The 26,440-nt window shown below is 47.7% G+C and overlaps 2 protein-coding genes across 5 annotated transcripts in view; one reads left to right on the top strand and one right to left on the bottom strand.

Moving 5' to 3' along the window:
• Positions 1 to 563: 563 nt before the first annotated feature.
• Positions 564 to 18,187, bottom strand: ABCG8 (ATP binding cassette subfamily G member 8). 2 transcript variants are annotated; one of them, XM_045445880.1, is made up of 13 exons: positions 18,003 to 18,187; positions 12,508 to 12,612; positions 11,200 to 11,350; positions 8,700 to 8,938; positions 8,047 to 8,179; positions 7,676 to 7,945; positions 5,122 to 5,284; positions 4,949 to 5,032; positions 3,851 to 4,050; positions 3,330 to 3,406; positions 2,357 to 2,624; positions 1,256 to 1,383; positions 564 to 1,170 (listed from the first exon to the last, which is right to left on the bottom strand). In XM_045445880.1, the coding sequence occupies exons 1-13, from the start codon at positions 18,063 to 18,065 to the stop codon at positions 1,033 to 1,035; spliced, it is 2,019 nt and encodes a 672-aa protein (XP_045301836.1). In that variant the 5' UTR covers positions 18,066 to 18,187; the 3' UTR covers positions 564 to 1,032. The 2 variants fall into 2 exon arrangements, with proteins under 2 accessions (XP_045301836.1, XP_045301837.1); XM_045445881.1 differs by having other exon boundaries at positions 12,508 to 12,609.
• Positions 18,188 to 18,322: 135 nt separating this feature from the next.
• Positions 18,323 to 26,440, top strand: part of ABCG5 (ATP binding cassette subfamily G member 5) — a 32,891-nt gene continuing 24,773 nt past the window's right edge. For 2 of the 3 annotated variants that reach the window (XM_045445884.1, XM_045445883.1), the window contains exons 1-4: positions 18,323 to 18,596; positions 19,279 to 19,400; positions 26,005 to 26,141; positions 26,223 to 26,321. In XM_045445884.1, the coding sequence (XP_045301840.1) occupies positions 18,451 to 18,596; positions 19,279 to 19,400; positions 26,005 to 26,141; positions 26,223 to 26,321 (504 nt within the window). In that variant the 5' untranslated portion in view covers positions 18,323 to 18,450. The remainder of the gene's footprint in view (positions 18,597 to 19,278; positions 19,401 to 26,004; positions 26,142 to 26,222; positions 26,322 to 26,440) is intronic. The other variant, XM_045445882.1, reaches the window with a different exon arrangement.

The following is a 26,440-nucleotide window of genomic DNA, read 5'->3' as shown; positions in this document are numbered from 1 at the left end:
GACTCTGGTGTTTCCTTTGGGAACAATCTGCTCCCCTTGGTGTTCCTGTTTTGGATCAGATGGTCCTCAGTGCCCAGGCAACGAAGCACGTAACCTGGGTGTCATCTATCCCGTACCCTGGCCACTGTGAAAGGTTCAACACTGGTCCTCAGACCCAGCCAGGGCCAGTGAGAGGCAACTCTGAGAGGTCTGGCTGAGCTCACACAGCCTCTACAACCATCTTCATCTTTTAGAGCCTTCTTAGAATTTCCAAGCCTTACAGTGGCTCAGGACTTGCCTTTTGCCCTCCAACTCCTAAAGGCCTCCAAGGCTTTCCAACCCCCACACTGGACTCTACCACATAGTAGCCATGTGACTTTACCTAGCAAACTGAATTTTTGCCTCAGTTTCCTCATCTATAAAATGGGATACCGCCCCTCAAAGGGTTGAGAATTCTAGGATACTCCTCCACATAAGTGTTTTGAGCTGTCCCTGGTATAGATCAGATGTTCAATAAATCTTTAATTGTTCAGTTTGGCTTTTGGAGCCCATGATCCCACACAAAAAGAATGGCATCTCACCGGTATGTTTTAGGTCATCTTCTGTATTGAGAGTGACTTAACACAGAGTTTGAGGATCCTGGAAGACGAGGCCAAACATTTTGCTAGGCATTGTTACTGATTCCTATGGATCCTACCAGTTCTCACACAGCCTACTCAATTCATTCCTAACTCGCTCCCATCTTGCACTGAGTTGCCTATATAAATACATACGAAAAGGAAATAAATTAGCAACATTGTAGATGTCCCCAAGTATGGTTTTCATTCCCAGAAATCGCAAGCTCTGGCCAGTGATCAGAAATCCCCTTCCACTGTCTTTATTCTACTGCCATCCTGTGGCTAGCCTGTGCCACTGCACATTGAGGGCTGGTGTAGCTGAGCTCCCTGTGCTGTCCTCCTGGTGCCCGGGATGGGGCTCCTTGGGAGGAAGGAAAGGAGTGCAGTTGAAGGGTCTTCTAGAGTCCCCACCAGCAAGCAGCAGTCTGGGCATGAATCACCAGTCTTGACTGGACTTCTGTTTGATGAATCTCAGGGCCACATAGTACAGGATCACAAAGCCACCACTGATGCCAATAAGGATGAGGTAGATGCCGTAGAGCGGGTATGAGTTCAGGCCCATGGAGCTGAGGATCTGGGGACACAGACATCAGTAAACCCACTTAGAAGACGTTCAGATGAATGTTATCTTTTTAGAGTCGAAGGCCTCAGCTACTTACTACGTCTCCCCGGATAGGGATGGTGAGGTTGCCGACGGCCATGTGGTAAGTGTGCCCTTTAAACTGAATCTGCATCAGCCCTTCAAAACACCAGCGGAGGAAGGAGACTTTGGAAATCCAAGCGGGCACTGAAAATAGCAAGACTCAGGTTATTCACACAGGCTAACCACCTGCTCCCTGGGAAACACTCCTGGAGACGGGGCCCTGGTGGCTCTTACGCAAGGGCAGCAAGGTCCCTGAGGGAGCAGGAGGGCAGGGAGAGGGCAAAAGGGCAAGAGGGGCAGCTTGGGACATGGATTGGGACAGAAGGGCCAAGTGGCTACAGGAGTCACCACACGTTTGATTGGTAACAATTTGAGAGAGTAACATTAAATGTCCCAGCATGTTCTCAGCTCTGTGGAGGTACAACTGACATTTCTGAGTCTGTGCCCTGACCCGATGGTGGTATCACAGAGCTAGGAGTAGGAGGAAGGAATAAACTTGGCCCGAATGGTCAGGAAAGGCCTGGCAGAAGAGAGCAGCTGTGGAAATGGGGGAATGGCGCCCTACAGAGAAGAGCCTCACAGGCTCAGATGTGAGTGCATGGAGGGTGTTGGGGACTTCAGAAGAGCAAGGTGGAGGCAGTGGAGAGTCAGCAGCCCTAACTAGAGGACTCAAGCAAAGCAGCAACATGGATCTCCGCCTTACAAAAAGCCCTTTCCACGGGCAAGGGTCAAGAGGGATGTGGAAGGATCAGGGTCACAGAGACCACAGCTGTGGTCTGACACCAGACAGTAAGGCCAGGGCTGGGGGAGATCAGGCAAGGTGACATCTGAGAAAGATGTGGGAGGCAGAATTGACTTGACTCCCAGGTGAATGTGGAGAGTGAGAGTCAAGGGTGGCCTCCAAGTGTCAGCTGAGGGATATGAGAAGGTGCCATCTGCACCCTCTCATGGAGACATTCCTTTGACACGCAGGACAGTTGGCAAGGACACCTGCTCCCAGAAAAACCAGGCTTTAAATGGATCTAAGTGATGAGTCCTCATCCCCAAGTGAATATAGGCTTCATCCAACCCTGGAAGGCCTCAAAAAGCTTGACCAGGGGAGGGGAGCATGCCTTACCTATCCACAGGTTATCCAAGCTTATAATGAAGCCCCCGGTGAGGTAGAAGGAGTTGTAGAGAGCATTCCCAAAGAAGGAGGATGTATGAAACGTGGGGAGCAGGGCAGCGGCACCCAGGGCCATGATCCTGCAGCAGAAAACCACCAGCCACACCAGCAGGAAATGCAGTAGAAAGGGCTCCAGGCCCGGGCGCAGGTTAGCCAGCCAGTAGATGGGCATCCCATAGATTATGATGTAGACACAGTGCTCTGGAAGCTCCCCTAAGATCTGCAAAGAATAGCCCTTGCAAGTACGTGGAGCTAATGCCTTCATTGCCAATTGTTCTTTAAGTGTTTGAAGATAGTGTAACCCTCAAGGATGTCAACCCTCCCTCCTGCTAATAGCCAGACTGCAGCAGGAGGGCCCATGAGGCGCCCATGGGACCCTGGAATATGAGCTCACTGCTGGTTTCCCACTGCAGATGCCACGTGCTCCATCTGGGAGAGCTCAGAACAGTTTCCCCGCGGAAGCAGCGTGGCCTGGTGAAAATGGCAGTTGTGGATCTATTATCCTGTTTCAAAGTCCCCACCCTGCCTGCCCAGACCAAATAGCTGTGGGGCTTTGAGACAGCCGCATAACATCTCTGAGCCTCCACTTCCTGGAAATAAGTACAGTAACACCTGCTGACCTGCTTCCTGGAGATGTGGGGAGACTGGAGAGGTAAAGTATGCTGGATGTTTCCCATCTTTTTTCTTTTTTCAGATTTCTGCTGACCAGGAAAGTGTCACTCTTGGTCTACAGTCCTGGTCTTCGGGTAAATGTTTAAAAAAAGCAAGTCTCTGTAACCCCCAGGGAACGTGACAGCAGCAACCATAGATGATGCATGGCCCCTGGTTCAGCAAAATACTACTCTGGAGCTTCTGTACAATGCAGTGTAGCTTTCTCTGTCCCTGCCCCCCACCTGGTAACTTGCTCTCAGCCCTGACCAGTCACCTTGGTAAAGAAATATGGACCAGCAGTGTACAGCCCGTCTTCTAGTTCATAGTAAAGCATTGCCCTCTCTGAGTGACCTAAAAAGGGGGAGAAAAGGAGAATGAAAAAGTGACATTAATTTTCAGTGTTTCTGTTTTTGAGTCTCTTTTAGTACAATTGTAAATATTCCTGTGGCCTCAATGTCTCCTATTTTTAAAAAGCAGGCAGAGTTAAACCATCCTAATTTAAGGTGTTTGTAATTCTGTAACTTATGAACTGCTGTCAAATATAAACCCCGCTATTATAGGAATGTCTAAGACTGCTTGGCAATCTGTGTTCATTTGCATACTAATATTAATGTGCGAACCTTAAAAATCATCATCTTCTTTTATTTCACAATCATGGTGAAAACAGTCAGCAAACCCATTCTCCCCAGGAGTTTGGAGGAACAGAGGTCGGCCTTGGACCAGCTCAGAGGGGTGACTACCACCGTGTCCTCTGGTTGCTCCGGGTGTGGGTCACAGAGAGCAAGGCACACTCACATTTGGATATGACATCCAGAATCACGTTGAAAGGGATAAGAGCTCCAATTATGAACAAGAGGGCAGCTGTGTCCATAAAGGAGAGCTTGATGGCCCCATGGCCATAATAGAGGAACCCAATGACCAGGGACATCAGGCAGGCCTCTGCTGCATGGATGAGGAGAGTTGGCAGGTCTCGGAAATCGTTGAAAATCTGACGACTTAAAAAACAAAAGAGGTGCCAAGGGAATAACATACACCAGCCCCGTGACACTAGCAATGTCCTTCCGTCTATGCAGGGATGAAAGCCTCACTTTACTCTCTCATAAAATGGGGGAATAGCAGTACCCAATAGCAGTACCCCCCTCGCAAGGATTCTGAGGCTCAAATGAGATCGTGGATGAAAGCATCTGTCTCACCGTATGTACATAATAAACAATTGTTACTTTACTGTCAGTGTATCAGCCTTGCAATTTTACTTAAACACATTATCTTAAGGAAATAACCAATCACGTGTGTAAAGATGCACCTGCAAGGAAGTTTGTTGCAGTGTTACTTGTCATAGCATAAGCCTGAAAAAAATCTGACCATCAATATACAGTTTGCAGGAAAATGAATTATGGCTAGATTGGAATGCTGAGGAAGACCTAACTGGATGACAGGTACAGGCCTATTCTATGTGCAACCAAAAACAAAAAAATGGTTACAGAACCATATGCAGAGTATGATCCCACTTATGAATTACAATGCTTGTGTGCATGGGAATATCACCCACCAAACACTTGGGTCTCGTTTACTCTGAGGGCTGGCCTAACAGGAAACCTTCTCCTTCCACTGAGGTTCTCCTGTATTGTCTGAATTTTTCATAATGATCCTATGTAATTTCTACAATCATTCAGCCAGTAAGAACATTTTGATTTTGTTTAAAGAATAAAAGTAACAGGAGTGTTCTGTATTATACAGAGAGAGCTAGTGCTAGTCTTGACGATACTGGTTTTTAAAAATTCTACCTTTTGCTTTCTCCTTCAAATTCACTTTAGATAGAAAGGGCTTAATTTGACACAATAAAGAGGTCTGGGGTAGGGGAGGTGGTGGTGGGATGAAATGGCAGATAATTACCGGATCAGCATGGTGAACTGCTGCACAGGGCCAGGCAGCTCAGTGGAAGTCAGGGGCTGGTGAGTGTCCTGGGGGAGGGCCTGGCTGTCAAGAGGCAGAGGGTGTCATGGGACATGGGGGCGGCTGCCTTCTGCAAGGAGCTCTCCACCCAGAGCCGCCCTGGCCTGCCTTACCTCTCCAGGCAAGTGCCCTCACCCAGCTCCTTTGCCTCTGCTCTCCACAGAAAGTCATCGAAGCCACGAACTTTTTCTCGGAACACGGCTGCAAGGGACCAAGCCTTCTCCCTGGTGGCCACTTCCTGTTCTCTGCTTCGCCTGTCGATGCTAGTCAAGTCCACTGTAAGTAGAGGATGTGGGGCCATGTGTGGCCAGGTCTCTGCACCTGCTCACAGGTGAGGAGCTCACTGCAAGGCCAGCTCACAACACTGGTCAGCCCTTGGAGGTTCTGGGACATGCTCCCCACCCTGTGAGGGTGGACCATGAAGTGATGGGAAAAGCAGAGAGAGGCAGAGAGATACCCAGGGCTGGCCTCCCCCGTGCTGGGCCTAGCCACATCCACTTCAGGGGAAAGCCTGCTTCAGGGAAAAGGCAACAGCACAGGCCCTGTGGGCCCTGGCTTCCATCCCAACACCCAGGCTCATTATGGGGACATCCCTAGGACAGGACAGGACGCAGTGGGCCTTTGGAGCCAAAGGTCATGGCACAGTTATGCCTTGACTCCAGCTCAAGTCATTAAAGCTTGTGACAGGGACTCAGCCTTCCAGGTGTGCCTTCTACCCATGAGGGGAAGGGAGGCTGGCCATAGGACAGCTGGGAAGTCTGGGCACTGGGAAATTCTAGTTCTCACTGTAGATTAGTAACTTGGCTCCCTAAGCAACCTGTCTAGAAGGGGAGAATGTTTTGGCTGGAGGTTGCCAATGTCTGGCCAAAACTCTAAGCAGAGCTGTCACCGCCCTCCAGGGCAAGGAGCTGGCATGACCAGCTGGAGAACCAGGCTGCTGTGCACCCACCTCTATGTTACTTGTGGGGAGCATCTGGTAGTCCCGGCCACAGCTCTACTCTCATGGGGCTCCTGCGATGTCAGAAAGGCACATCCACCCAGTCACCACTAGGACCCTCCTGAACCCAGCCTCACTGCAGGCTGGAGGGTGGCTCACCTCCCTCCATTTCTCCTCTTAACCTCTGTCTCTTCCTTCCTACCATTTTCATGACATGTCCCATGGCAGGATAATGTCTAGAAGTGGTCTTATAAAATGCAACGTGTCTCCTCGGTGTGCAGGGCTGTAGATCAGAACACCAGATTCTCTGGGTACTGCCAGGCCCTGTACCCCAGATTGGTAGGTGGTAGGCAAGAGCCCCCCACCAAAAGTGATAAAAATATAAAATAAAGAAAAACTTCTGTTCAGGTCTGTTCTAGGCATTTGACTTCTGGTAACCCCGCTCTGGAGTTACTGCATGTTGCTCCCGTGGCCAGGTTGACAGATGCCCTCTGCCCCCTTTATCTGGAAATGGCTAGCCTCAGGATGATACGCTGCCAGGAAGCCAAGCTGGCTCCTGAGCACTGGGAGGGAGGGTGACCTCTATGTGAGTTCACACGCTGTGAGTGCACAGGGCAAGGGCTGGCAGACTGGAGAGAGTCCCCCTGGGGTAGGGAAGAGCACTGGATGCTGACAGGAGGAAGTGGGCCCAGGGCCAGGAGTCAAGTTGGGGGCTGGACACACTGGCTGGGAGTCCCAGTTCTGCGCCTTACAAATTCTCTGCCAAAGGTTTAACTCTTCAGACTTCTGTCTTCTCATCTGTATGGATGGAAATGGCCTTGGCCTGACAGGGCTGTGAGAGTCAAAGGGACACCCTGTGTAGCTTGGTGCCTTTGGGCCCAATGTCTGCCCTCAAGGACATGGTCCCTGTTGTCATGGTTATTGGTGAGGCCTTGCTACACTGGGCCATCTTGGGAGGAAGGCTGGGGCTCCAGGTGACATATTGGACAAGCCACAGCTACTGTCTCCCCGCCCCCTCCCCCCAGCCGCCCTGGTAAAGCTGTGTGGCCTGGCCAGCAGCCATGGCACGCCTCAGCATTCAGGGTCCAGGGATCTGCTTTCAGGTCACACACCTGTAAAGGCAACTATCTCTCCAGGAATGAAGGAACTATCTCTCCAGGAACTAGCTTACGCTTTCCCTGAGGGTTATATGATTGAGGGCTCAGGACCCTCAGCAGGAAGGCCTTTCTGGGGGTGACAAAGCAATTTTCAGACCTAGTGCCTCATTGACCAAGACCTCCAAAAGGCCCTGAACTCTCCGGGCCCTGGGGTCCCTCCACCATGCAGTGCTTTCAGGCTCCCTGCCTCTGCGGGGGCACCAGGGCACAGCCTGAAGATTTCCTGGTGGCCTCCTAACCTTAGGTATCCTAAATTTCCCTAAAGAGTCTGAATAAAGACCACAATTCTAAAAATTGATCCAAACCCTCTTGAATTCTATCACCCGCTTTGGAACTCACAGGTTTCTTATCATGCACACAAGAGTGGCTATGTCAGAAGCAGGATTTTCTTGGGCCCTTGTTTCTAGTATTTGATACTTGGCAAAGTGACACACATTCTCCAGCCCGCTGGGCCGCCCTGCTCCTGTAACCTACTCCCCTGAAACCTCTGAGAGCTTCCCTCCTGAAGGTCTCCATCAGGCCCTGGTGGGGCTTCGGGGGGAGGGGGGGTGGGGGCGCTGCTTGGGGGCTCACCATAGAAGTCTGCAGGGTTGCTGTAGCGAGGACAGGGGTGGCCGATGGCTGTGAAATACTGCACCATGTGCTGGGCTGCCCCCAAGTAGATGGTGGTGCCGGACGTCATCAGGAGGACCAAATCAAAAAGCCTGAAAATGTCAGACCGAGGCTGGTGGAGGGAGATGAGCACCAACCGGTTGCCTTTGGCCAGGCGGTACAGCGTTTTCACCAGGTTGTGGGCCGTGAAGCTGTCGAGGCCGGAGGTGGGCTCATCCAGAATGAGGATTCCTTCCCAGCGGAGACAGGGGCCTAGTGAGCCGGCAGGACTGTGGCTGGTGGGAGCCAAGCCAGGTGGGCGCCTCTGTCCACCCTCCTCCCTGCCCCCTCACCTGGATTCCACAGGAGCTGCACCGCGATGCTGACTCTGCGCCGCTCGCCCCCAGACACGCCCCGCACGTACGCGTTGCCCACGCGCGTGTGGGCGCACTGGCGCAGGCGCAGCTCCGCAATCACGTCGTCCACCTGCGCGGGAGGACCCAGGTTTAGGCGCGGCACTGCCCGCCTCGCTCCGGGTTACGTGGGTGCTGTCCTGGAGTAGAAAGCGGCTGCCCACCCTTGCCCCCCGCCCCACCCCCTCCGGGTGGGTTTGCGCTGTAGCCTTCGCTGCCCCATGCAGTGTTTGCTCCCGCATTTTTTCTGCATATCCTGAGTGGCTCTCACGCGCCGAGGGCGGCGCCATGTTGGGAACGTGGCTGTGACCTGGGGACAGGACAGCAGGGCACTCTGCCCACACGGAGGACCGGAAAACAGGTAGACACTCCTCTCACGTTTTGTCCTGTGCGGTGAAGGGGCCCGGCCAGGGCGTAGGCGGCTTACAGAAGGATGTGGGGTTTAAAGGCGGACAGAGGGCAGGGTACCGATGGAAGGATGGCGAGCTGGGCTGCTCAGAGTTGACCTGTGACTGAGCCCTGAGGCAGGGGGGGAGGGTCGACAGGGGGAAGGATGTCATGGCTTCTTGGGGTCACCGGGGTCAGGCAGTTACCCTTTTGTCACGCTGGGCCTGGGAGAAGGTTCTGGGCAGGCGTAGCTGGGCAACAAAAGCCAGGGTCTCGCGGACGGTTAGGTTGGGGAGCAGGTGGTCGTGCTGGCGCACATGGGCCACATACTTCCTCACGAGCTGAGGCGTGCTGGGCTGCCCGTTGATCCAGATTTGACCTGACTTAATTTTGCCGCCGTGGCCTCTTCCGGTGATCACGTCCAGCAAAGAGGCTCTCCCACACCCTGCGAAGCCACCAGAGACTTCCTGAGAGCAGAGCTGCGGGGGCTAGCCTGGAAGCCCTGGCTGCCCGCACACTCTTTCAGCCACCCTGGACTTCTCTGTCCTTTCAGAAGTGACCAAGGCCCTAGAGAAAGTGGCACAGCTCTTGGACCCGGATGGGTCAGCCTCAGCACCTGGAGCTCCAGGGCTTTCACCTGCAGCCAACTTGAGCACCTTTGGGGAGCTGGAGGTACATTAATGTCGGGGGTTCAAGCCGCTCAACTAGCGGATCCAGGCTCTGAGATGGCAGGGGACTTTGTCAGTATTCACAGGGACACTGGGATTCCCAGTCCAAGTGGGAAGTCCACTTTCCTAAACAGCACTTTAGGAGAGGTGTGGGTGGCCTTTGCTGTGGAGACCGCCTAGTGCAACTGGAGAGACCTTCCATGAATCAGGAGAGAACACCAAAGGCATTCAGTTGGCTGGAATCTCCAATTCCGTAAACTCCTTCATTGGCAAACACTGCTGCCACTACTGCTGATTCTACAGAAGCAGCCAAAATGCCTGAGGCTGTTTGGATTTATTATAAATTATGATGAATCTTCATTATTTGTTTTATTTGTTAAGCCTCAGGAAGTATAATTGATAAGTTATAAATTTTAAATTTAACTTTATAAGTTACTTTTTATAAAAAAACTTTTTATAAAAGTTTATAAATTAACTTTTTAATTTAACTTATAAGTTATAAGTTTAAAAAAAAAGTTTATTTATTTTGAGAGAGAAGAAGAAAGAGAGCACAGGAGGGACAGTGAGAGAGGGAGAGAGAGAGAATCCCAAGCAGGCCGCACGCTAGTGGTGCAGAGCCTGATGTGGGGCTTGAACTCACAAACCATGAGATCATCGCCTGACCCAAAACCAAGAGCAGATGCTTAACTGACTGAGCCACCCAGGTGCCCCTAATTGATAAGTGTTTCTAAGCAATCATTTAAATAATTTCAGTCAAGTAAACCTGAAGCTAAACAACACTGAACCTAGAGTCAAGAGTCCTGGAGACTGCTCAGCCTCTCCAAACTTCACTTGCCTCAGGGATGCTAACAGCTGCAGGGTCATGTGTAGCGAGTATTAATTGTGGGGACTCTTAGGCTTTATGGAAGTGCCTTGGAAGGCCCGTGTATCTCCCAGATTCTCAGTTCACGAAGAAAAGCAAATATAATAGGAAAAGCCACCAGGAGTTACAAACAAAAACAAAATTGGCTTCTGAAGTGTGTGTTTTCTTTTTTAGGTAAGAATTGCAGAGGCAGAGCCAAAAGTGGGCAGGACTTGACCTGTGGTGTTATTTCAGTTACAAAGTGCATTGACATACATTATCTTGTTTGATCTTTGGTTAGACAATAAACAGAATTTTCTTATCAGAAGACTAAAAAATTGGAGATGTTCAAAAGTTCAGTAATCTTTACTTCTGGAAATGATTAATTAAAAAGAATAAAGTGTTCTAACACCATCTAAAAGAGAAACACCTTGATATGAGAATCAGAAGACCAAAGTTCTAGTTCCAGCTCTGCATTAAATGTATGCCCTTAGGTGAATCACTCACTTTGTCTAGACTTTAGTCTCCCCCTCTGTTAAATGAAGGTGTGCATATGTTGGGGCAGGGGACAGGAGGACACTCTAGAAATATTGAGGACCAGATAACTTAAAAACCCTCCATTAAAGAGGCTTCCAGACTGGTAAGGAGAAAGAAATAATACAGTGGAGAGAGTGAACACCATTCTCCAAGACCCCTCTCAGCTTTAGCATTGCATAATTTTAAGTTTGGCTTGAAGAAGTCACTCTGAGGCACTCCAAGATTCTGGATCTTTGCAGATGGTTGAAGGCTGCACTAAGACTTGGAGGGACTCTCAAAGAAGTGGGAGCTGTGGTGGGTGCTGTGCCTACCAGGTTGTGGGAGAAGAGTGAATGAATGCCCCTGGCATGGAAGAGTCCCCTGAGAAGAACATTCAATTCTGAAGATCTTAGAAAGGTTTTTGCTCTGGATGCAGCTTCAAGAGGCACACTCAGGATTCATAATGATGGCAGCTATCTGACAGCTAGTAAATGGAGGGACTTGAACTGGGATTTGAACCCAGGTCCACCTGACCCAGAACCTGTGCTTCTCACCCACTCTGCTGTGGTTATTCTACTAGTCAGCAAAGAATTCTGTGAGAAGCATCCATCTGTCTGAGGGACCATTCTGCATTCCAGAAGAGACAGAACCCATCGCCTCACTGTTTGCCCTTAATGGTACCTGAGCTCCCTATGATGGCCAGCATCTGCCCACTCCTCACTTTGAAGCTCAGATTTTGGATGCCCAGCTCACAAGAATCCTTGTGAGATGCCCAAGGCATCTTGAACTGAGCCAGCTTCTCAAACCAGGGCACCTGGGAGTCCATGTCCACCTGTGGGGAGATATTGCAAGGTTCTTCAGAGGGCTGAATAGAGGGTTTCAGCAACTTCTGTTCAACTGTACAGAAGACATCCTCCTGCTGTTGCACAAAAGGCCTAAGGGGCCCCCACCTACCATGCTGAGAACCTGAAGCTGCCATTTCCAAGTCTGAAGTTAAGACATGGGAAGCATGTGTAATAGCAGAATGGAAATGAAAACATAAAGCAAAACAATGTCTTCAGTTCTTCAGTTAATGATAATTTACTAATGATTTGTTAAATGTTTATTACGTGCAAGGCGTTGTGTAAATCTCTTTCTATTTATTATCTCATTCAGTCCTCCTTGCAGACCTATAACATAGGTACCATTATAATCGCTGTTTTACAGGTGAGGCTCAGAGCAGTTACTTGTTCAAGGTCGCACAGCTAACAAGTGGCAGAACAGAAAATACTTATGGTGAGGCTCATTAGCTTGTCCTAATTCACATTCACAGGAAGCCAGAGTTGGGCCTCTGAAGTTTACCATTCTGCCCCCCCCCTCCCAGCGTATTCCATCTGAACTGCCAGGGGTCTACCCCCAAGGAGGTCTGGTAAATGGGGTCTTGAATCTGACCAGGGGGTCCTTCAGAGCCTCTGAAAGGCCAGGAGTCCTTGCACTTTGGATATTTTATTAGCTCCAGGGACAGTGTACTTTGCAAGCAAACAAATAACAAAACACAAAGCTGGTGAAACCTGAAAGTCTGTAGTTTAGCGAATAGCGTCACGGCATTGTTAATTTCTTGGTTTTCATTATTTTGCTCTGGGTATGCAAGATGTTAACATCAGGGGAAGTTGGGCAAAGGTTACATGGAAACTCTGTACTATTTTTGTAACTTTCCCAAAAGTCTAAACTTACTTCAAAATCTGAAGTTAAAGTTGGAGAGATTTGTTTTTTCCCCAACAGGGTCACATAATTTCTTTATGTTTTAACAGAGGTCTTGTTCTCTAATGCCTCTCAACTTCCAGCTACAGTATGTATAGCTGAAGGAAGTCTTGTGGTACTTTCACCCAACATGTGAGGCATCAACTTGGCAGAGGGCCCTCAGGATGGGCTCGCCCTTACCTTCCACTTGGGGAATCATTTGGCCTTCCCTGCCCACTCCTCCCACCTTGTCCTCAGGTATGCCTCTACCTGGTAGCTGAGATCCTGGACCTCCAAGGTGTTGGACTGGCCACTGTAGGTGAAGTATAGGCTGTTGTCATTTTCAGAGGAGAACAAGCTGTCCTGGAGGCCCTGCTGAGAAACATGACAGGTGAGGGGCTTCTTCAAAAGCCACTTAGGACTTAGGAGAAAACAGGGAGGAGACCAAGAGGTGAGAGCTAGCAGCAGCTAGTGTGGTTGAGATCCTGAACTGGCAACACGGGTTTAGGCAGATAGAGCCCAAGGGCTCTGAGAAAATAGGAGCATCAGTGAGGGCAATCTTTTTTTCCCTTCAGAGGGAGCTTTGCGGCTTCTCTCTAGCACAGCTCCTGGCTCCAGAGAACCTCAACCCCAAATTAGTGGAGCCCGAACCCAGGCACCCTATGGTGGATGAGACCCAGACTCTGGACTAGAGAGAGCTTTGTGAGCTGCTATGCTTTGGGGAGACCTTAGCTGGGGCTTGTCCTTAACTTTTCTCTTCCCTGCCTCTGACTTACTATTTCCTGATGCCAAAGAGACTTCACATGCCTGGTATGTGAAGGGATACAGCTATCAAAAAACTAGTGCTCAATATCTGGAAGACACAATCCTTAGAAAAGTTGCATCTTATTCTAATGAGGAGTTTTGCATAACAAAGCCATTCAAGATGATTTTGGAAGAAGCACCATTGTTATGTCATCGTCATTGTCAATATCTTGTTGCTGTTGTTGGAGTGATGTTGTATTTGTACATCAAGTAAATCGATGTTTTGTAGTATCACTTATACCTTTGAATGGTATTAGCTATCAGCATATCTAAATTCCTTCCATTTTATCAATTCAGTCATTTAAATTATTGAGGCTCCCCCGGAAGAACCTGCCTACTAACATTTCCATTTTTATTTTATTATTTTTTTCATGTTTATTTTATTTTTATTTATTTTTTTTTAATGTTTATTTTTGACAGAGAGAGAGAGAGACAGAGCATGAGTGGGGGAGGGGCAGAGAGACACAGAATCCGAACGAAGCAGGCTCCAGGCTCTGAGCTGTCAGCACAGAGCCCGACACGGGGCTCGAACTCACAGAATGTGAGATCATGACCTGAGCCGAAGTCAGACACTCAAAGCAACTGAGCCACCCGGGCACCCCTTTAATGTTTATTTTTGAGAGAGCGACAGAGCGTGGGTGGGGAAGGGCAGAGAGAGAGGGAGACAGAATCTGAAGCAGGCTTCAGGCTCTGAGCTGTCCTCATGGAGCCTGACGTGGGGCTCAAACTCACGAGCCATGAGATCATGACCTGAGCCAAAGTCAGACACTTAACCGACTGAGCCACCCAGGTGCCCATCAGGTTTCTGTTTTTAAATGCATACAATTTTTCCTTTTGTTTCTTAGTGCAGGAAAAAGTGTATTTTTTAACAAGTTCCAGTTGACCCCATGATGTTTCCTCCTCAGAGCTGCCACTCACGCACTGATGTGTTCAGTCAAGTAAGCAAGCAAGCATCCAATACTTATTGGGAGCCCACATGATGCTACAAGGTTGGAGTTTGGGATATGACAGTGAAAAAGATGGTCTCTGAGAAACTTAAACTTTTTATTGAGGTAAAATTGGCATATAACATTATGCTAGTGTCAGGTGCACAACACAACAATTTAAGATTTGTGTACACTGCAAAGTCACTACAATATGTGTAGTTATCATCTGTCATCATGCAAAGAAACTTAGATTAAAAAAAATTTTTTTAATGTTTATTTTTGAGAGAGAGACAGAGACAGAATGTGAGCAGGGGAGGGGCAGAGAGGGAGACCCAGAATCCAAAGCAGGCTCCAGGCTTTGAGCTGTCAGCACAAAGCCTGATGCAGGGCTCAAACCCACAAACCATGAGATCATGACCTGAGCCAAAGTCAGATGCCCAACCAACTGAGCTACCCAGGTGCCCCAGAAAAGCTTAGATTTTAATGAATGGGACAGGTGGTCAAGATGGAGCAAGACAGGCCAGGTGTAGAGCAGGCTGACCTCAAGCATCCATTCAGGGTATGTTTATACTGTGTACACAATGCCTACATGTGCTTTGTGTGAAAATAAAATGACTTACATTATGTGAAAATAGCCTCCAAAAGTCTCTGTCAAACTTCCCCTGTAGTGGCAGAGGTCAGAAGTCCTTGGAAAGGACCACAGAAATGGAAGATCAATACAGGTGATCATCTATGACAGTAACTATCAGTGGGTAGTCCCCAGAATTGCAGGGCAGTATGAAAACAGCAGACCATGGCTACTTATCTGATGTTAGAATTATTACCATAAAGATCCTAAATTATACAGAAGAAACTGGGAAACGTGAATACCTACTTTAGCAGAAGGGCTATCTCTGTGGAATAGAGAGGAATGCAAGAGAGAAGGGTACAGGGAAGAATGAGGGGAGTGAACTTCACAGTTCTTGGTAGTTAAGTTGCAGGTACATAAGAGTTCACTGTTTTTTCAGCTGATCTGAACTATCTCAAAGTTTGTTTTCCATCTAAGAGAATGAACCTTTGAGTAGAACTCCAGAGTAGTACTCCCACCTAGCCCCTCAAGTACCAATGCCTCCAAGGCAGGAGCTGGCTATGGAGATGGAGGAGGGGTGAAGGTCTGTGCCCTCAGAGATGGAAAGGGAGATCTCTCCTGGGGGAGATCAAGGCCAGCTACAGAAGGTGCTGAATTTCAGGCAGGTCAACCCTGCACCTGACCCTTGCTCACCACTTCCACCACAAGCACTCACACTGCCTAGTTTCTCCATTTAATTCTACTAAACTGTCAGAAATTCTGGCAATTACTGAGAGACTCATTGAGCTAACATAAGATGCTTATTTGTTTGGTTATAAAAAGTAAACATCTGCAGGAGGGACATTAAGTCAATTAATATAAGATATGACTCAGCTCAGAAATTGCTTCTGTGAAGTAACACCTGGCCAGGTTATATTTCAAGTGGAGGGGCAGCTAAGAAAGGGACATTGGACATTTTGGGCTCTGGAGCAATATGTGCAGGTGACCTAATGCCTGAGTGGGTTCCACTTTCCAGATAAGTGCTTTGGAAAGGTGGAGCATGCTGGGGCCCTGGGGAAAGAGGTGTCACAATAGGAAGACAGATAAAAGGAAGGAAAGAGGTGTTCCCTGTTGCTGGGGGGGTGGGCAGTACCCCTCATCTTAGGCTAAGTAGGCTGGGCACAGGCAGCCAGGGACCTCAGCTGCCATCAAGGGACCATGACTTCTGGGTCACCTATAGTTGGTTAAGCAGCCGACTTTGGCTCAGGTCGTGATCTCCTGGTTCGTGGGTTTGAGCCCTGCCTCCAGCTCTGTGCTGACAACTCAGAACTTGGAGCCTGCTTTGGATTCTGTGTCTCCCTCTCTCTCTGCCCCTCCCTGGCTCGTGCTCTGTTTCTCTCTCTCGTTAAAAAGAAAAAGGGGGGATTGTGACTTCCTGGAGCTACACATGCAGCACAACTTTCAGAGGAAGAGAATTCGTTTCTGGGTTGGAGACAGCCTCTGCTCCATTTTTAAGTATTTCCTTGACTCCCAGGATGGATTTGTTAGGTTTTGAGGTTTTGACAAATTCTCTGTATTTTTCAAATACTTAAATATCTATTCAGTTGACATCTTAATCAGTATAACTGTCAGAATATCACTTAAATTTCTGACAGGTGACATCCAAAAAAGCAAAAGCAGGTTTATTTGTAGGTAACCTGTTCAGCTCCTGCGGGGCTACATTGTAATTTCTCCTTGTATTAACTTCTGATCAAATGCCTGAGTCAGAAGCACAAATTAGAAGGGAACTTAGGGAGCACAGAGCCCAAGTTCCTTTTTCTAAGATGAGGAATCCATGCCCTTGAGTAGTAGTGATGTGCTGATGACTCAGTGTCTGTGCAAAAACATGCAGGGTTTGTTCTTGGCTGAGGGGATGAGCCTGGGCCTTTATTAAAATGCTCAGACCAGATCTTACACATCTTTGTCCTGAGGACTGAGCCCCTCTAGTCCTCCTCTGGCCACACTCCTGCCCATGGACTGTGGGCCAAGGGCACTTGCCACTCCAGGCACCCCAGGCCCAAGGGGCATTTGTCTGTGGAGAGCGAATGGAATGTGGGTAGGCAGGATGGCATGACCACATAGGGGTGTGTGAGTCACATGTTGCACCAGGGGTGGGCAGAGAAGGGGGACAGACTGTAGCACAGGGGTGGGCAGAGAAGGGGACAGAGAAGGGAGCCAGAAGCCGGCTCCCCTGTGCCACCACATTCTAGCTGCTGCTCCAAAAGGCCTTAGGATTTCTAAACTTACATCTGGCCTTTCAGGTTGTGAGGAAGGTATGTCAAAATAGGAAGATAGAAACTTAACAGTTCTTAGCTTGATAACTTTAAAATAACTAGACATAAGATATGTATCCCTCATCCATCCTCTTGTTCTAGGTGCCATATATGTTGGGGGAAGATTATCACTTGGAACCTTGAGTTACAGAATTGGAGAAAAGGAAATTGGAAATGGCAGGCTTTCCCAGATGTTGGATTTGGGCAGTTATTTGCATTCCATGCTGTGGTAGCTGATTTGTCAGCCTTTTAGGCAGAAAATGTCCCCAAAGGCATTACTGACTTTATATACTGTTCAGGCTGTGAGCACTGCAGTCAGCTCCTATGAGGCATTTCTCGGCAGGAGCTGGCCATGTTCCCAGATCAGAGCTGGATATTAGTTATGGCTGCAGGGCAGACTAGGAATGGACTGGGTTGAAGTCCTATCCTAGCAAGTGAGGACAGACCAAGTGGCCCGTGGCCTTCCCTTTTGGGTGTGGAGTCCGCAGACCTTTCTGTCTTTCTCTCCCTCCTCCCCACAGCAGGCAAGATGGAAAGGTGGGCTGGGGTGAGGTGGGGTGCTTCCTTTCTGTCTTCCAGTTTAGCCTCCGGCTTCAAATCCCACCCACATCCTTACTTTAGTCAAAGGCCATTTCTCAAGTAAACATTTCTCCATGTAACTTGGGTGGAGAACTTGTACCTCAGCCTCTTGGCCCCCTGACTTGCTGTTTGTCCCTTTCACCTCTTTCTGGGGTCTTATATCTGCCTGTTGTGGTCATGTTATTATATTCCCATAAAAGTTGCCTGCCATCATATGTCATCAGTTTACTGCCTCTGAGACTCTGAGCCTGACAGACACACAGATGAAGGAAACACTGCAGAGTCCCCGGTGTGTGTGAACACATCTCTGGAGTCTCATTCAGAAAAAGCTGCATCAGCCCAAGTAACAAACAGGAACATCATTTCCCTGTAGGAGTGTGCCTTAGGGCAGGAAGTGACCTCAGAGGCCCCCCACCCACCCCTGACCCCTGAATCCCTTCCCCTCAGCCCTTTGATGCCCAGGAAGTAGAGTCCTGCTTCCATGTTCTCCCTCTGCTTGTGGTCCTGGTGGTGAGTTAAAACAAAGTTCTGGAGAGAGGAAAGAAAGGTCTGATTTGCCCCCACCCCCCATGACTGAGGTGACTGCCCATCACTCACGGAGGCATCCTGGGGAGCAGCCCTGTTCCGCAGCCCTCTGTCTTCTGGGACTGTCTCAGCCATGGGGCCCAGCGGTGTCTGTGCCACTTTGCTGAGGCTTCCTTCACCTTAGCTGCTACCTGACTGTGCCAGTGTTTTCTCTTTCTCAGAGTTGGGCAATCTCTGGCCCTGGTTCACTGTGCCTCCCAGCACTCCTCTCAGGCAGGCCCTCCTACAAACACAGGCTGTGTGTTCTGCCTGCTGCCAAGATAGTGCACATGCTCTGGGTAAAGGTACATCAGATAATGGCATCCGTGGCCAAACCCCAGTCCAGCTGCTGCAAAGGTCTGGAGAGGGACTCCAGAGCCCTGTGAGGAACAAGCAGGGCACTGTGCTGCTCACTCCTCTGTTGGGGCTCCCCCAGGAAGGGTCCGGCCACCCAAAAATTCACCTCTTCTGCCTCTTGGCCATGACTGAACTCCCATCTCTGACCTCTGTGGGGTCCTTGGGGCTCCAAGTAAACAGTGGCCCCCAGAGCTCCCCAGAGGAGGTTCCTACAGCTTGTTCAAGGCCTCGACACAGCCTGGGCATTCTCCATGCCTCCTACAGTGTCAGGTAAGGTTGATGCCTCTTCTTCCTGCTGGGAACTTGAGGCTGGGCTTTGTTTTTGTGGTCATGGCCTGAGGTGAGTGGGCCTCTCACCCCCTCTGCTGGCTTTCCTTGCTAATGGGGAGCATACATGGAGGCTTTGGGCTCCCTCAGTGGATCAGGGTGGAGAGAGGAGAGGGGAAGGGCTGCCAGTGGTAAATGAACAATGGTGAATGGCCCCCCTCTTGCCCATGGCAGGACATGGAAGCTCTAACAGTGAGGCAGCTGTGCTCTGCCATGTGGCCAAGCTTTGGGCCTCTTACCCCTTCCTTTGTGTTCCCCCGTGTACAGCCTGCCCCATGGGGACGGAGAGGGCTTGGGGAATACTTACAACACAAACGGTAATGAAGCCTGGTGAAGGAACACAGGATCAACTAAAGGAATAAACAGTGTCCTGTTTGCTGTCTCCCACCCAGCCAAAGAGAGCTGGTATTCAGAGCAGCTCCCAGGCAGGCGTTTTACACAGATGAGCTTTCTTGGTTACTACCTGCCAGCATCCACAGAGAGGGGCACTGAACCGCAACCACATTTAAAAGAGAGGCACTGAACCCCAACCACATTTAAGAACCTGTCCAGAGACCACTGGGATTAGTGCTGAGGCACAAGGGTTTGGCCCCTTCTGGAACCCCACACTGCCTTTCCTTTAAAGTCACCAGGTTGGACCCTGGTGGGACTTTACATCTTGCCGGCAGCAGTGGGACAGGCAGATCCTCAAGGATGTCTCCTTGTACATCGAGAGTGGGCAGATCTTGTGCATCTTAGGGAGCTCAGGTAAGCTTGGGAAGTACTTTAAATGTATGTTCTCAGTGAGCATTCAGAAAAGGCTTTGGCTTTGAACACATTGGGAAAACAGGTTTAAGTTGTAGCAAGAGGGCCACAAGTTTGGTATTAGAATGAAAGCAAATGACATGTCTGACTGAATGGAATCTGGTACTAATGTGACGCCTTTAGAAAGATCCTTGGAAAAGAATAAACTCCTGGGGAGCCTGGGTGGCTCAGTTGGTTAAGTGTCTGAGTTTGGCTCAGGCCATGATCTCAAGGTTCATGGATTCGAGCCCCGCATTGGGCTCTGTGCTGGCGGCGCAGAGCCTGCTTGGGATCCTCTCTCTCTCTTTCTCTCTCTGCCCCTCCCCCATTCACATAGTGTCTGTCTCTCTCTCTGTCTCTCAAAATAAATCAACTTAAAAAAAAATAAAGTCCTGCCTAACATATTAGTTAATTCATATTTCAAAGTATGGAAAGCCCCTAACATGGTGCCTGGCATGTAGAAGTACTCAGTAAACACAATTTCCCTGATTTTTATACTGTGCTCAGGGGCGGGAAAAAAATTAAGCACAAAGATACCCACTTAGCCCCATATCCATTGTTTTGTTTTTTATGATGCATTTCAAATATACAGGCAAGAGTAGAGAATAAAGAAAGTTCATGTATTAACATCTGGCTTTATCAAATCTTAACATCAACATTATACCGTATTTGCTTCATGTCCTTTTTTTTTTTTTTTTTTTAAACCCAAGTCAACATATAGTGTAATAATGGTTTCAGGAGTAGAATTTAGTGATTCATCACATGTAACACCCAGTGCTGATCCCAACAAGTGCCCTCCTGAATACCCATCAGCCATTTAGCCCATCCCCCCACCCATCACCCCTCCAGCAACCCTCAGTTCTCTGTATTTAAGCGTCTCTTATGGTTTGTCTCTCTCTCTCTCTGTTTTTATCTTATTTTTTCTTTCCCATCTCCTATGTTCATCTGTTTTGTTTCTTAAATTCCATATGAGTTAAATGATATTTGTCTTTCTTTGATTTTGCTTAGCATAATACACTCTAATTCCATCCATGTTGTTGCAAATGGCAAGATTTCATTTTTTTTGATCGTGGAATAATATTCCATTGTACATATAGACCATATCTTCTTTATCCATTTGTCAGTTGATGGACATTTGGGCTCTTTCCATAATTTGGCTATTGTTGATAGTGCTGCTATAAACATTGGGGTACATGTGTCCTCTTTTGTATCAGCATTTTTTTTATCCCTTAGATAAATTCCCAGTGGTGCAATTGTTGGGTCGTAGGGTAGTTCTATTTTTAGTTTCTTGAGGAATCTCCACACAGTTTTCCAGAGTGGCTACATCAGATGCATTCCCACCAACACTGCAAGTGTTCCCCTTTCTCCACATCCTCACCAATATCTGTTGTTTCCCGAGTTGTTATTTTTAGCCATTCTGACTGGTGTGAGGTGGTATCTCATTGTGGTTTTGATTTGTAGTTTCCTGATGATGAGTGATGTTGAGCATCTTTTCATCACATCCTTTTTTTTAAGGAATTAAATATTACACACTTCACTGAGGCTATCTTTGTGCCCATTTCCCACTTTATCCTCCTTCTCTATTTTGGGTTATCTACACTTGAGGCTGAATTCACTGTTTGTCTCTGTGTCCCTACATCAGCCAGTCATTGCTCTGGGCAGGTGTAGCCTCCAGAGAGGCAGATCCTTGTGTCTGAGGGCAATGGCCCATGGGGATCACAGCTGTTGACTCCTCAGCATTGACCCTGACAAGTGGATCTGCATGGACACTACAGGGTCCACTACTACACTAGGTTATTCCATACACTTTCAGGGTAAAAGATTCTGACAGACTGGCTTCAGAGGAGTTTCCTGGTTGAGTTCTTGTTTGCACTGCATTGTTGACATTTCCTGGCACTACCTACTTGTGTTCTTCTCTGTAATAGCAGTGGGTAACACAAGTCTGCAAAAGTCAAGCACGGTCAGCCTCATTTGACCTGGGAGTTAAATCCATAGCCATTCCCCTGCTACAGCAAGTAAACAGCTGGGTGGCAATAGTAGCATTAAGATTAAATGAGAAGAAATTCAGTGACAAAAAATGTTAACCCTTTGCTGAGATTTCCTGTCAGTTCCTATTTCCAGTTTTTCAAAATTTCTAACTATATGCGTGTACTGTGACATCCAGGGTCCTTCTAATTTTCCTTTTGTTAATTATTACATTCTTCTTTAAAAATAAGAAAACCTGAGTTATTCCTGTAGTTTTTTGCTTGTCTTCTTTCTGTAGGATTAGAGTGGTGTATGGCACACAACAAAGAATGACTTCACATTCTCAGAAGGGTGTCCCACAGGCCAGTGTCATGCTTCATGCACATCTCAGCAGGACAGTGGGTGGGAGGCCTTGATCTGGGAGCTCATGGGCTGGTTTGTGATCATACCTAATCATAGTTTTATAACAATGTCTATCCTGTTATACTGGCCATGAATTCATAGTAGACTGCAAATTCACCGGGGGGTGAGGTTTTGTTTTGTTTTGTTTTCTTTCTGTATTCTCAACAACTAGAATAGGACTAACCACATAGTAGGTACTTAGTAATATGTGTTGAATCAGTGGTATGTTAGCATTTCAGAAAATGACATCTGATTCCATTGGTGTCTTACCTCACACAGCACTGTTTGTCAAATCTTTATTAGTGAAGCAAAAGAAGACAGATAGTCCAAAGTCTCACAACAGAATGGTCTAATGTAAGCCTGCCTAGGGTCACCCAACATTCCGGGGGAGGGTAAATATATTTGACTCATTATTTGCTATCACTTGGGACCCAGACTCTGGGCTGCTTGCTCCCTTGTAGAGGACTATTTAGTTATAAACAATTTCTGTCTGTTTAGGGAAGATAACTCCAAAGGTCATGGTTTTATTGCCCTATAGGGCATTAACCTTTTGTTTTCTTTTTTTATTGTGGTAAAGTACACATAAAATTTACCATCTTAACCATTTTTAAGTGTACAGTTCAGTGGTAATAGATACATTCACATTGTTGTGCAGCCATCTCCACCATCCATCTTGCAAAGCTCTTGTAAAGCTCTTCATCTTGTAAAAAACTCTACACTCATTAAGCAATAACTCTCCATTCCTCTTGCCTCCAGCCCCACCATTATACTTTGTATGATTTTGACTACCCAGCCTCATAAAAGTGGAATCATACAGTATTTATCTTTTTGTGTCAGGCTTATTTCACTTAGCATAATGTCCTCAAGCTTCATCCATGTTGTAGCCTGTATCAGAATCTCCTTCCCTTTTAAAGCCCTTTTAAATTCCATTGATAACTATACCATATTTGCTGCTCTGTTCATCCATTAATGCATCCATTAAAGGATACCTGAGTTGCTTCCACATTTTAGCTATTGTGAATGATGCAATGAAGATGGGTGTACAAATATCTGTTTGAAACTGTTTTCAATTCTACCAAGAAGTAGAATTCTTCTTCTTTTTTTAAAAATTTTTAATGTTTTATTTATTCTTGAGAGCAAGTGAGCATGAGCGGGGGAGGGGCAGAGCGAGAGAGGGACACAGAATCCGAAGCAGGCTCCAGGCTCTGAGCTGTCAGCACAGGGCCTGAGACGGGACTCGAACTCACAGGCCGTGAGATCATGACCTGAGCCAAAGTCGGATGCTCAACCAGCTGAGCCACCCAGGCGCCCCAGTTCTTCTACTTTTTCTACCAAGAAGTCGAATTTCTGGGTCATATTGTAATTCTATTTTAAATTTTTTAAGAAACTACTGTTGTTTCTGCAGTGGCTATACCATTTTATATCCCCACTAACACTGCACAGGGGTTCCAATTTCTCTACATCCTCACTGACACTTGTTGTTTTCCAATTTTTTGATAGTAGCCATCCTAAAGAGTGTGAGGTGGTATCTCATTGCAGTTTTAATTTGCAGTTACCTAATGCTTAGTGCTGTTGAGCATCTTTTCATGTGCTGCTTGGCCATTCATATATCTTCTTTGGAGAAATGTCTATTTAAGTCCTTTGCCCAATCTTGAATTGGGTTGTTGTCGCTGTTGTTGTTTCTGAGTTTTAAAGCTCTCTATGTATTCTGGATATTAATCCCTCATCAGATACATGATCGCAGATATTTTTCCTATTCTGTGGGTTGCCCTTTTACAGTGGGGATAGTGTCTTTTGATGCACAGAATTTTTTAATTTTCATGAAGTCCAATTTGTCTATTTTTTCTTTTGTTACCTGTACTTTTGGTGTCATATTCTAGGACATTAAGCATTTTTGTGTCTAACTTTGCATCTTCTTCTTTTTATCTTCCACTGATTATACATATCAGTTTCTTGTATTATTTTTTTTGAATAAACTTTTTCATCCTGCTGGTCAATGACTAATGAGTTGATAGGTAATAAAGTTGAGATATCTTTAAAAAGAGGTTAGCTATGTATTTCTATGTAAAAAGTATCCCAGAACTAAGTGGCTTAAAACAATAAAAATCATTACTATCTCTCAGGGTTTCTATGAGTCAGAAATTTGGAAGAGACTTTTTTGGGTAGTTCTGTCTGGAGTGTCTCATGAGATTATAGTCAGAAGCCTGCTGGGCTGCAGTCATCTGAGGGCTTGAGCAGAGCTGGGGAATCCACATGCAAGGCAGCTCCCCTGCATGCTGGCTGGCAAGTTGGTGCTTGCTGTTGCTTACTGAGAATGTATAACATGAGAAGAGCCAAAGGCCCAGGAGAGAACCCTGAGTGTCACCCACAGGAGGCTGGGAGGGAGCAGCCAGACCAGCAGGATAAAACAAAGAGGATGAAGTGGCATCAAAGCCAAGGGAGAGAGATTTATAGAGCAAGGCAGGCAACAGTATCAAATGCTTTTGGGAGGAAAGTACCCACCAGATACAGCAGCAAGGAAGCAACCTTGATGACCTCAGGGAGGCCAGTTTTGATGTGATGGGACTGGAATCCAGGCCCGAAGATATTTGGAGCTTCTGTCAGAGTTGAGGTTGGATCACAGAAATAGAAGGTCAAGGAAGCTTCTAGTTAGAGGAACCACATATGAGGCTTAGGATCATGACTGGGAAATTTTAGAGCATGTTTTGAAAGACAACTTGAATGAAGTCACATTTTGTTTTTTTGCACTCCCTCCCCTCTTCCCACACTGACCTCTACTGAACATGCTGGAGCTAACTCTGATCTTGGTCAGCCCATGGGTTAAATAAGAACACCACCGCTAATGGAGTTTGGCTCATTCATCTTTGTACCCCTCACAGCAACAAGCAATTGCTTTACAGTATTTGAACAAAAGATCTTCTCTGCGGTTTTGCACAAATCATCATATCCTTGGTAGAATTCTGTCTTTTCAGGCAGTTCAGAACTTCTTGCCTGTTAACTTCTTAGCAGCCTGACCATGCTAATTCCTGTGTCCATTGACTCTCTGGGCTCATGTAGGTTTATGTCCAGTATGAAAACGAGGGGCCAGCTGGTGTCTTATCCTAACTGTATCACCTAACCTCTAACATTAGAAAAATGAAACCAGGGGAAAGCTGTTAGTGAGGTTCTCAGCGTAGGCTGAGGCCAACTTGATTTTACTAAAGGACTTGCTAGGTTAGTGCTTCTGAAACTCTGATATGTGTGGTAATTACCCAGAGATTTTATTAAAAAGCAGAATCTTGGGGCACCTGGGTGGCTCAGTCATTTAAGCATTTGACTCTTGATGTTGGCTCAGGTCATGATCTCATGGTTCGTGAGATGGAGTCCTGCGCTGGGCTGTGCGCTGACAGTGCAGAGCCTGCTTAGGATTCTCCCTCTCCCTCTGCCCTCCCCCCCCCTTCAAAATAAATGAACACTAAAATATATATTTAGGGGCACCTGAGTGGCTCAGTTGGTTAAGTATCCAACTCCAGCTCAGATCATGATCTCATGGTTCATCAGTTTGAGCCCCACATCGAGTTCTCTGCTGTCAGCACAGAGCCGGCTTCAGATCCTTTGTTCCCCTCTCTTTCTGCCCCTCCTGTGCTTGTTCTCTCTCTCTCTCAAAAATAAATAAACTTTTAAAAAGTATGTATTTTACACACACACACTCTGAAATCAGAATCTGATTCAGTAGGCCTGGGCTGGGGCTGAGAGTTTGCATTTGTGCCAGGTGCTCAGGTGGTGGTGTTGGTATTCCGACCACACTTGATTAGCAAGGTTCTAGGCAGTGTTCCCTATTTTCAGGAACCACTAACTGATCCCTGGTTGGGGGAGGCGGGTGCAGAAAGAAATTCAGATGTCCTAGATCCAAACGTTTTCCAAGAGCCTAGGTTTTCTTTTTATTCTGATCCTATTTTTTTCTTTTTCAACTCAAAATAGCTTTAGAAGCAAATAGGCAGGCAGAGCCCCTCCAGTCCTGACTGGGATGAAAGAAATGCGTCGTCTCTCTGTGACTTTTTTGGACAAGCCGGAAAGACTCATTGGTGGCATGAGCGTTTGACTCAAGAGGCTAAAGAGAGAGCAAGTTAGTGCTAGACCAGGGGCCCACAGAGGGTCTGGGGATGGCCTGGCAATACCTCATGGAGGGAGTCTTCTTGGGCCTTGTCTTTTTGTCTCCCAGGCTCCGGGAAAACCACGCTGCTAGATGCCATGTCTGGGAGGTTGCGGCGCACGGGGACCTTCCTTGGGGAGGTGTTCATGAACGGCCGGCTGCTGCACAGGGACCAGTTCCAGGACTGCTTCTCCTACGTCCAGCAGGTGGGCACATCCCCAGTCCCCGCCCCAGCTGCTGCAGCCTGGCCTCGGCCACTGCCATGCTGATGCCTCCCTCTTTCGCAGAGTGACACGCTGCTGAGCAACCTGACGGTGAGGGAGACTCTGCGCTATGCAGCACTGCTGGCTGTCCGTCGCTGCTCCCCAGGTTTCCTCCAGAAGAAGGTGGGTAGCATCTGGCCTTCTGCAGCCCGGCCCCCTAGGGTATCACCCCACTATGGTTCTGCACCCCCCTTCCCTCCACTTATCCATTCCTCCCCTTCACTCTTTACCTCTTTAGTGGG

Source organism: Leopardus geoffroyi, chromosome A3, assembly GCF_018350155.1.
Source record: "Leopardus geoffroyi isolate Oge1 chromosome A3, O.geoffroyi_Oge1_pat1.0, whole genome shotgun sequence".
Classification (NCBI taxonomy): Eukaryota; Metazoa; Chordata; class Mammalia; order Carnivora; family Felidae; genus Leopardus; species Leopardus geoffroyi.
This window is presented reverse-complemented; position numbering and strand designations above follow the sequence as displayed.

Bases quoted from the DNA above. Each gene is read 5' to 3' on its own strand.
- ABCG8 (XM_045445880.1), bottom strand. From the start codon at position 18,065: ATGGCTGAGACAGTCCCAGAAGACAGAGGGCTGCGGAACAGGGCTGCT. The intron at 7,946-8,046 runs GTGAGGGGGCAG...TCCGCTGGGAAG, and splicing joins GCAGCTCCTGTGGAATCCAG to GAATCCTCATTCTGGATGAG. The intron at 1,384-2,356 runs GTAAGGCATGCT...TGCTATTTTCAG, and splicing joins CTTGGATAACCTGTGGATAG to TGCCCGCTTGGATTTCCAAA.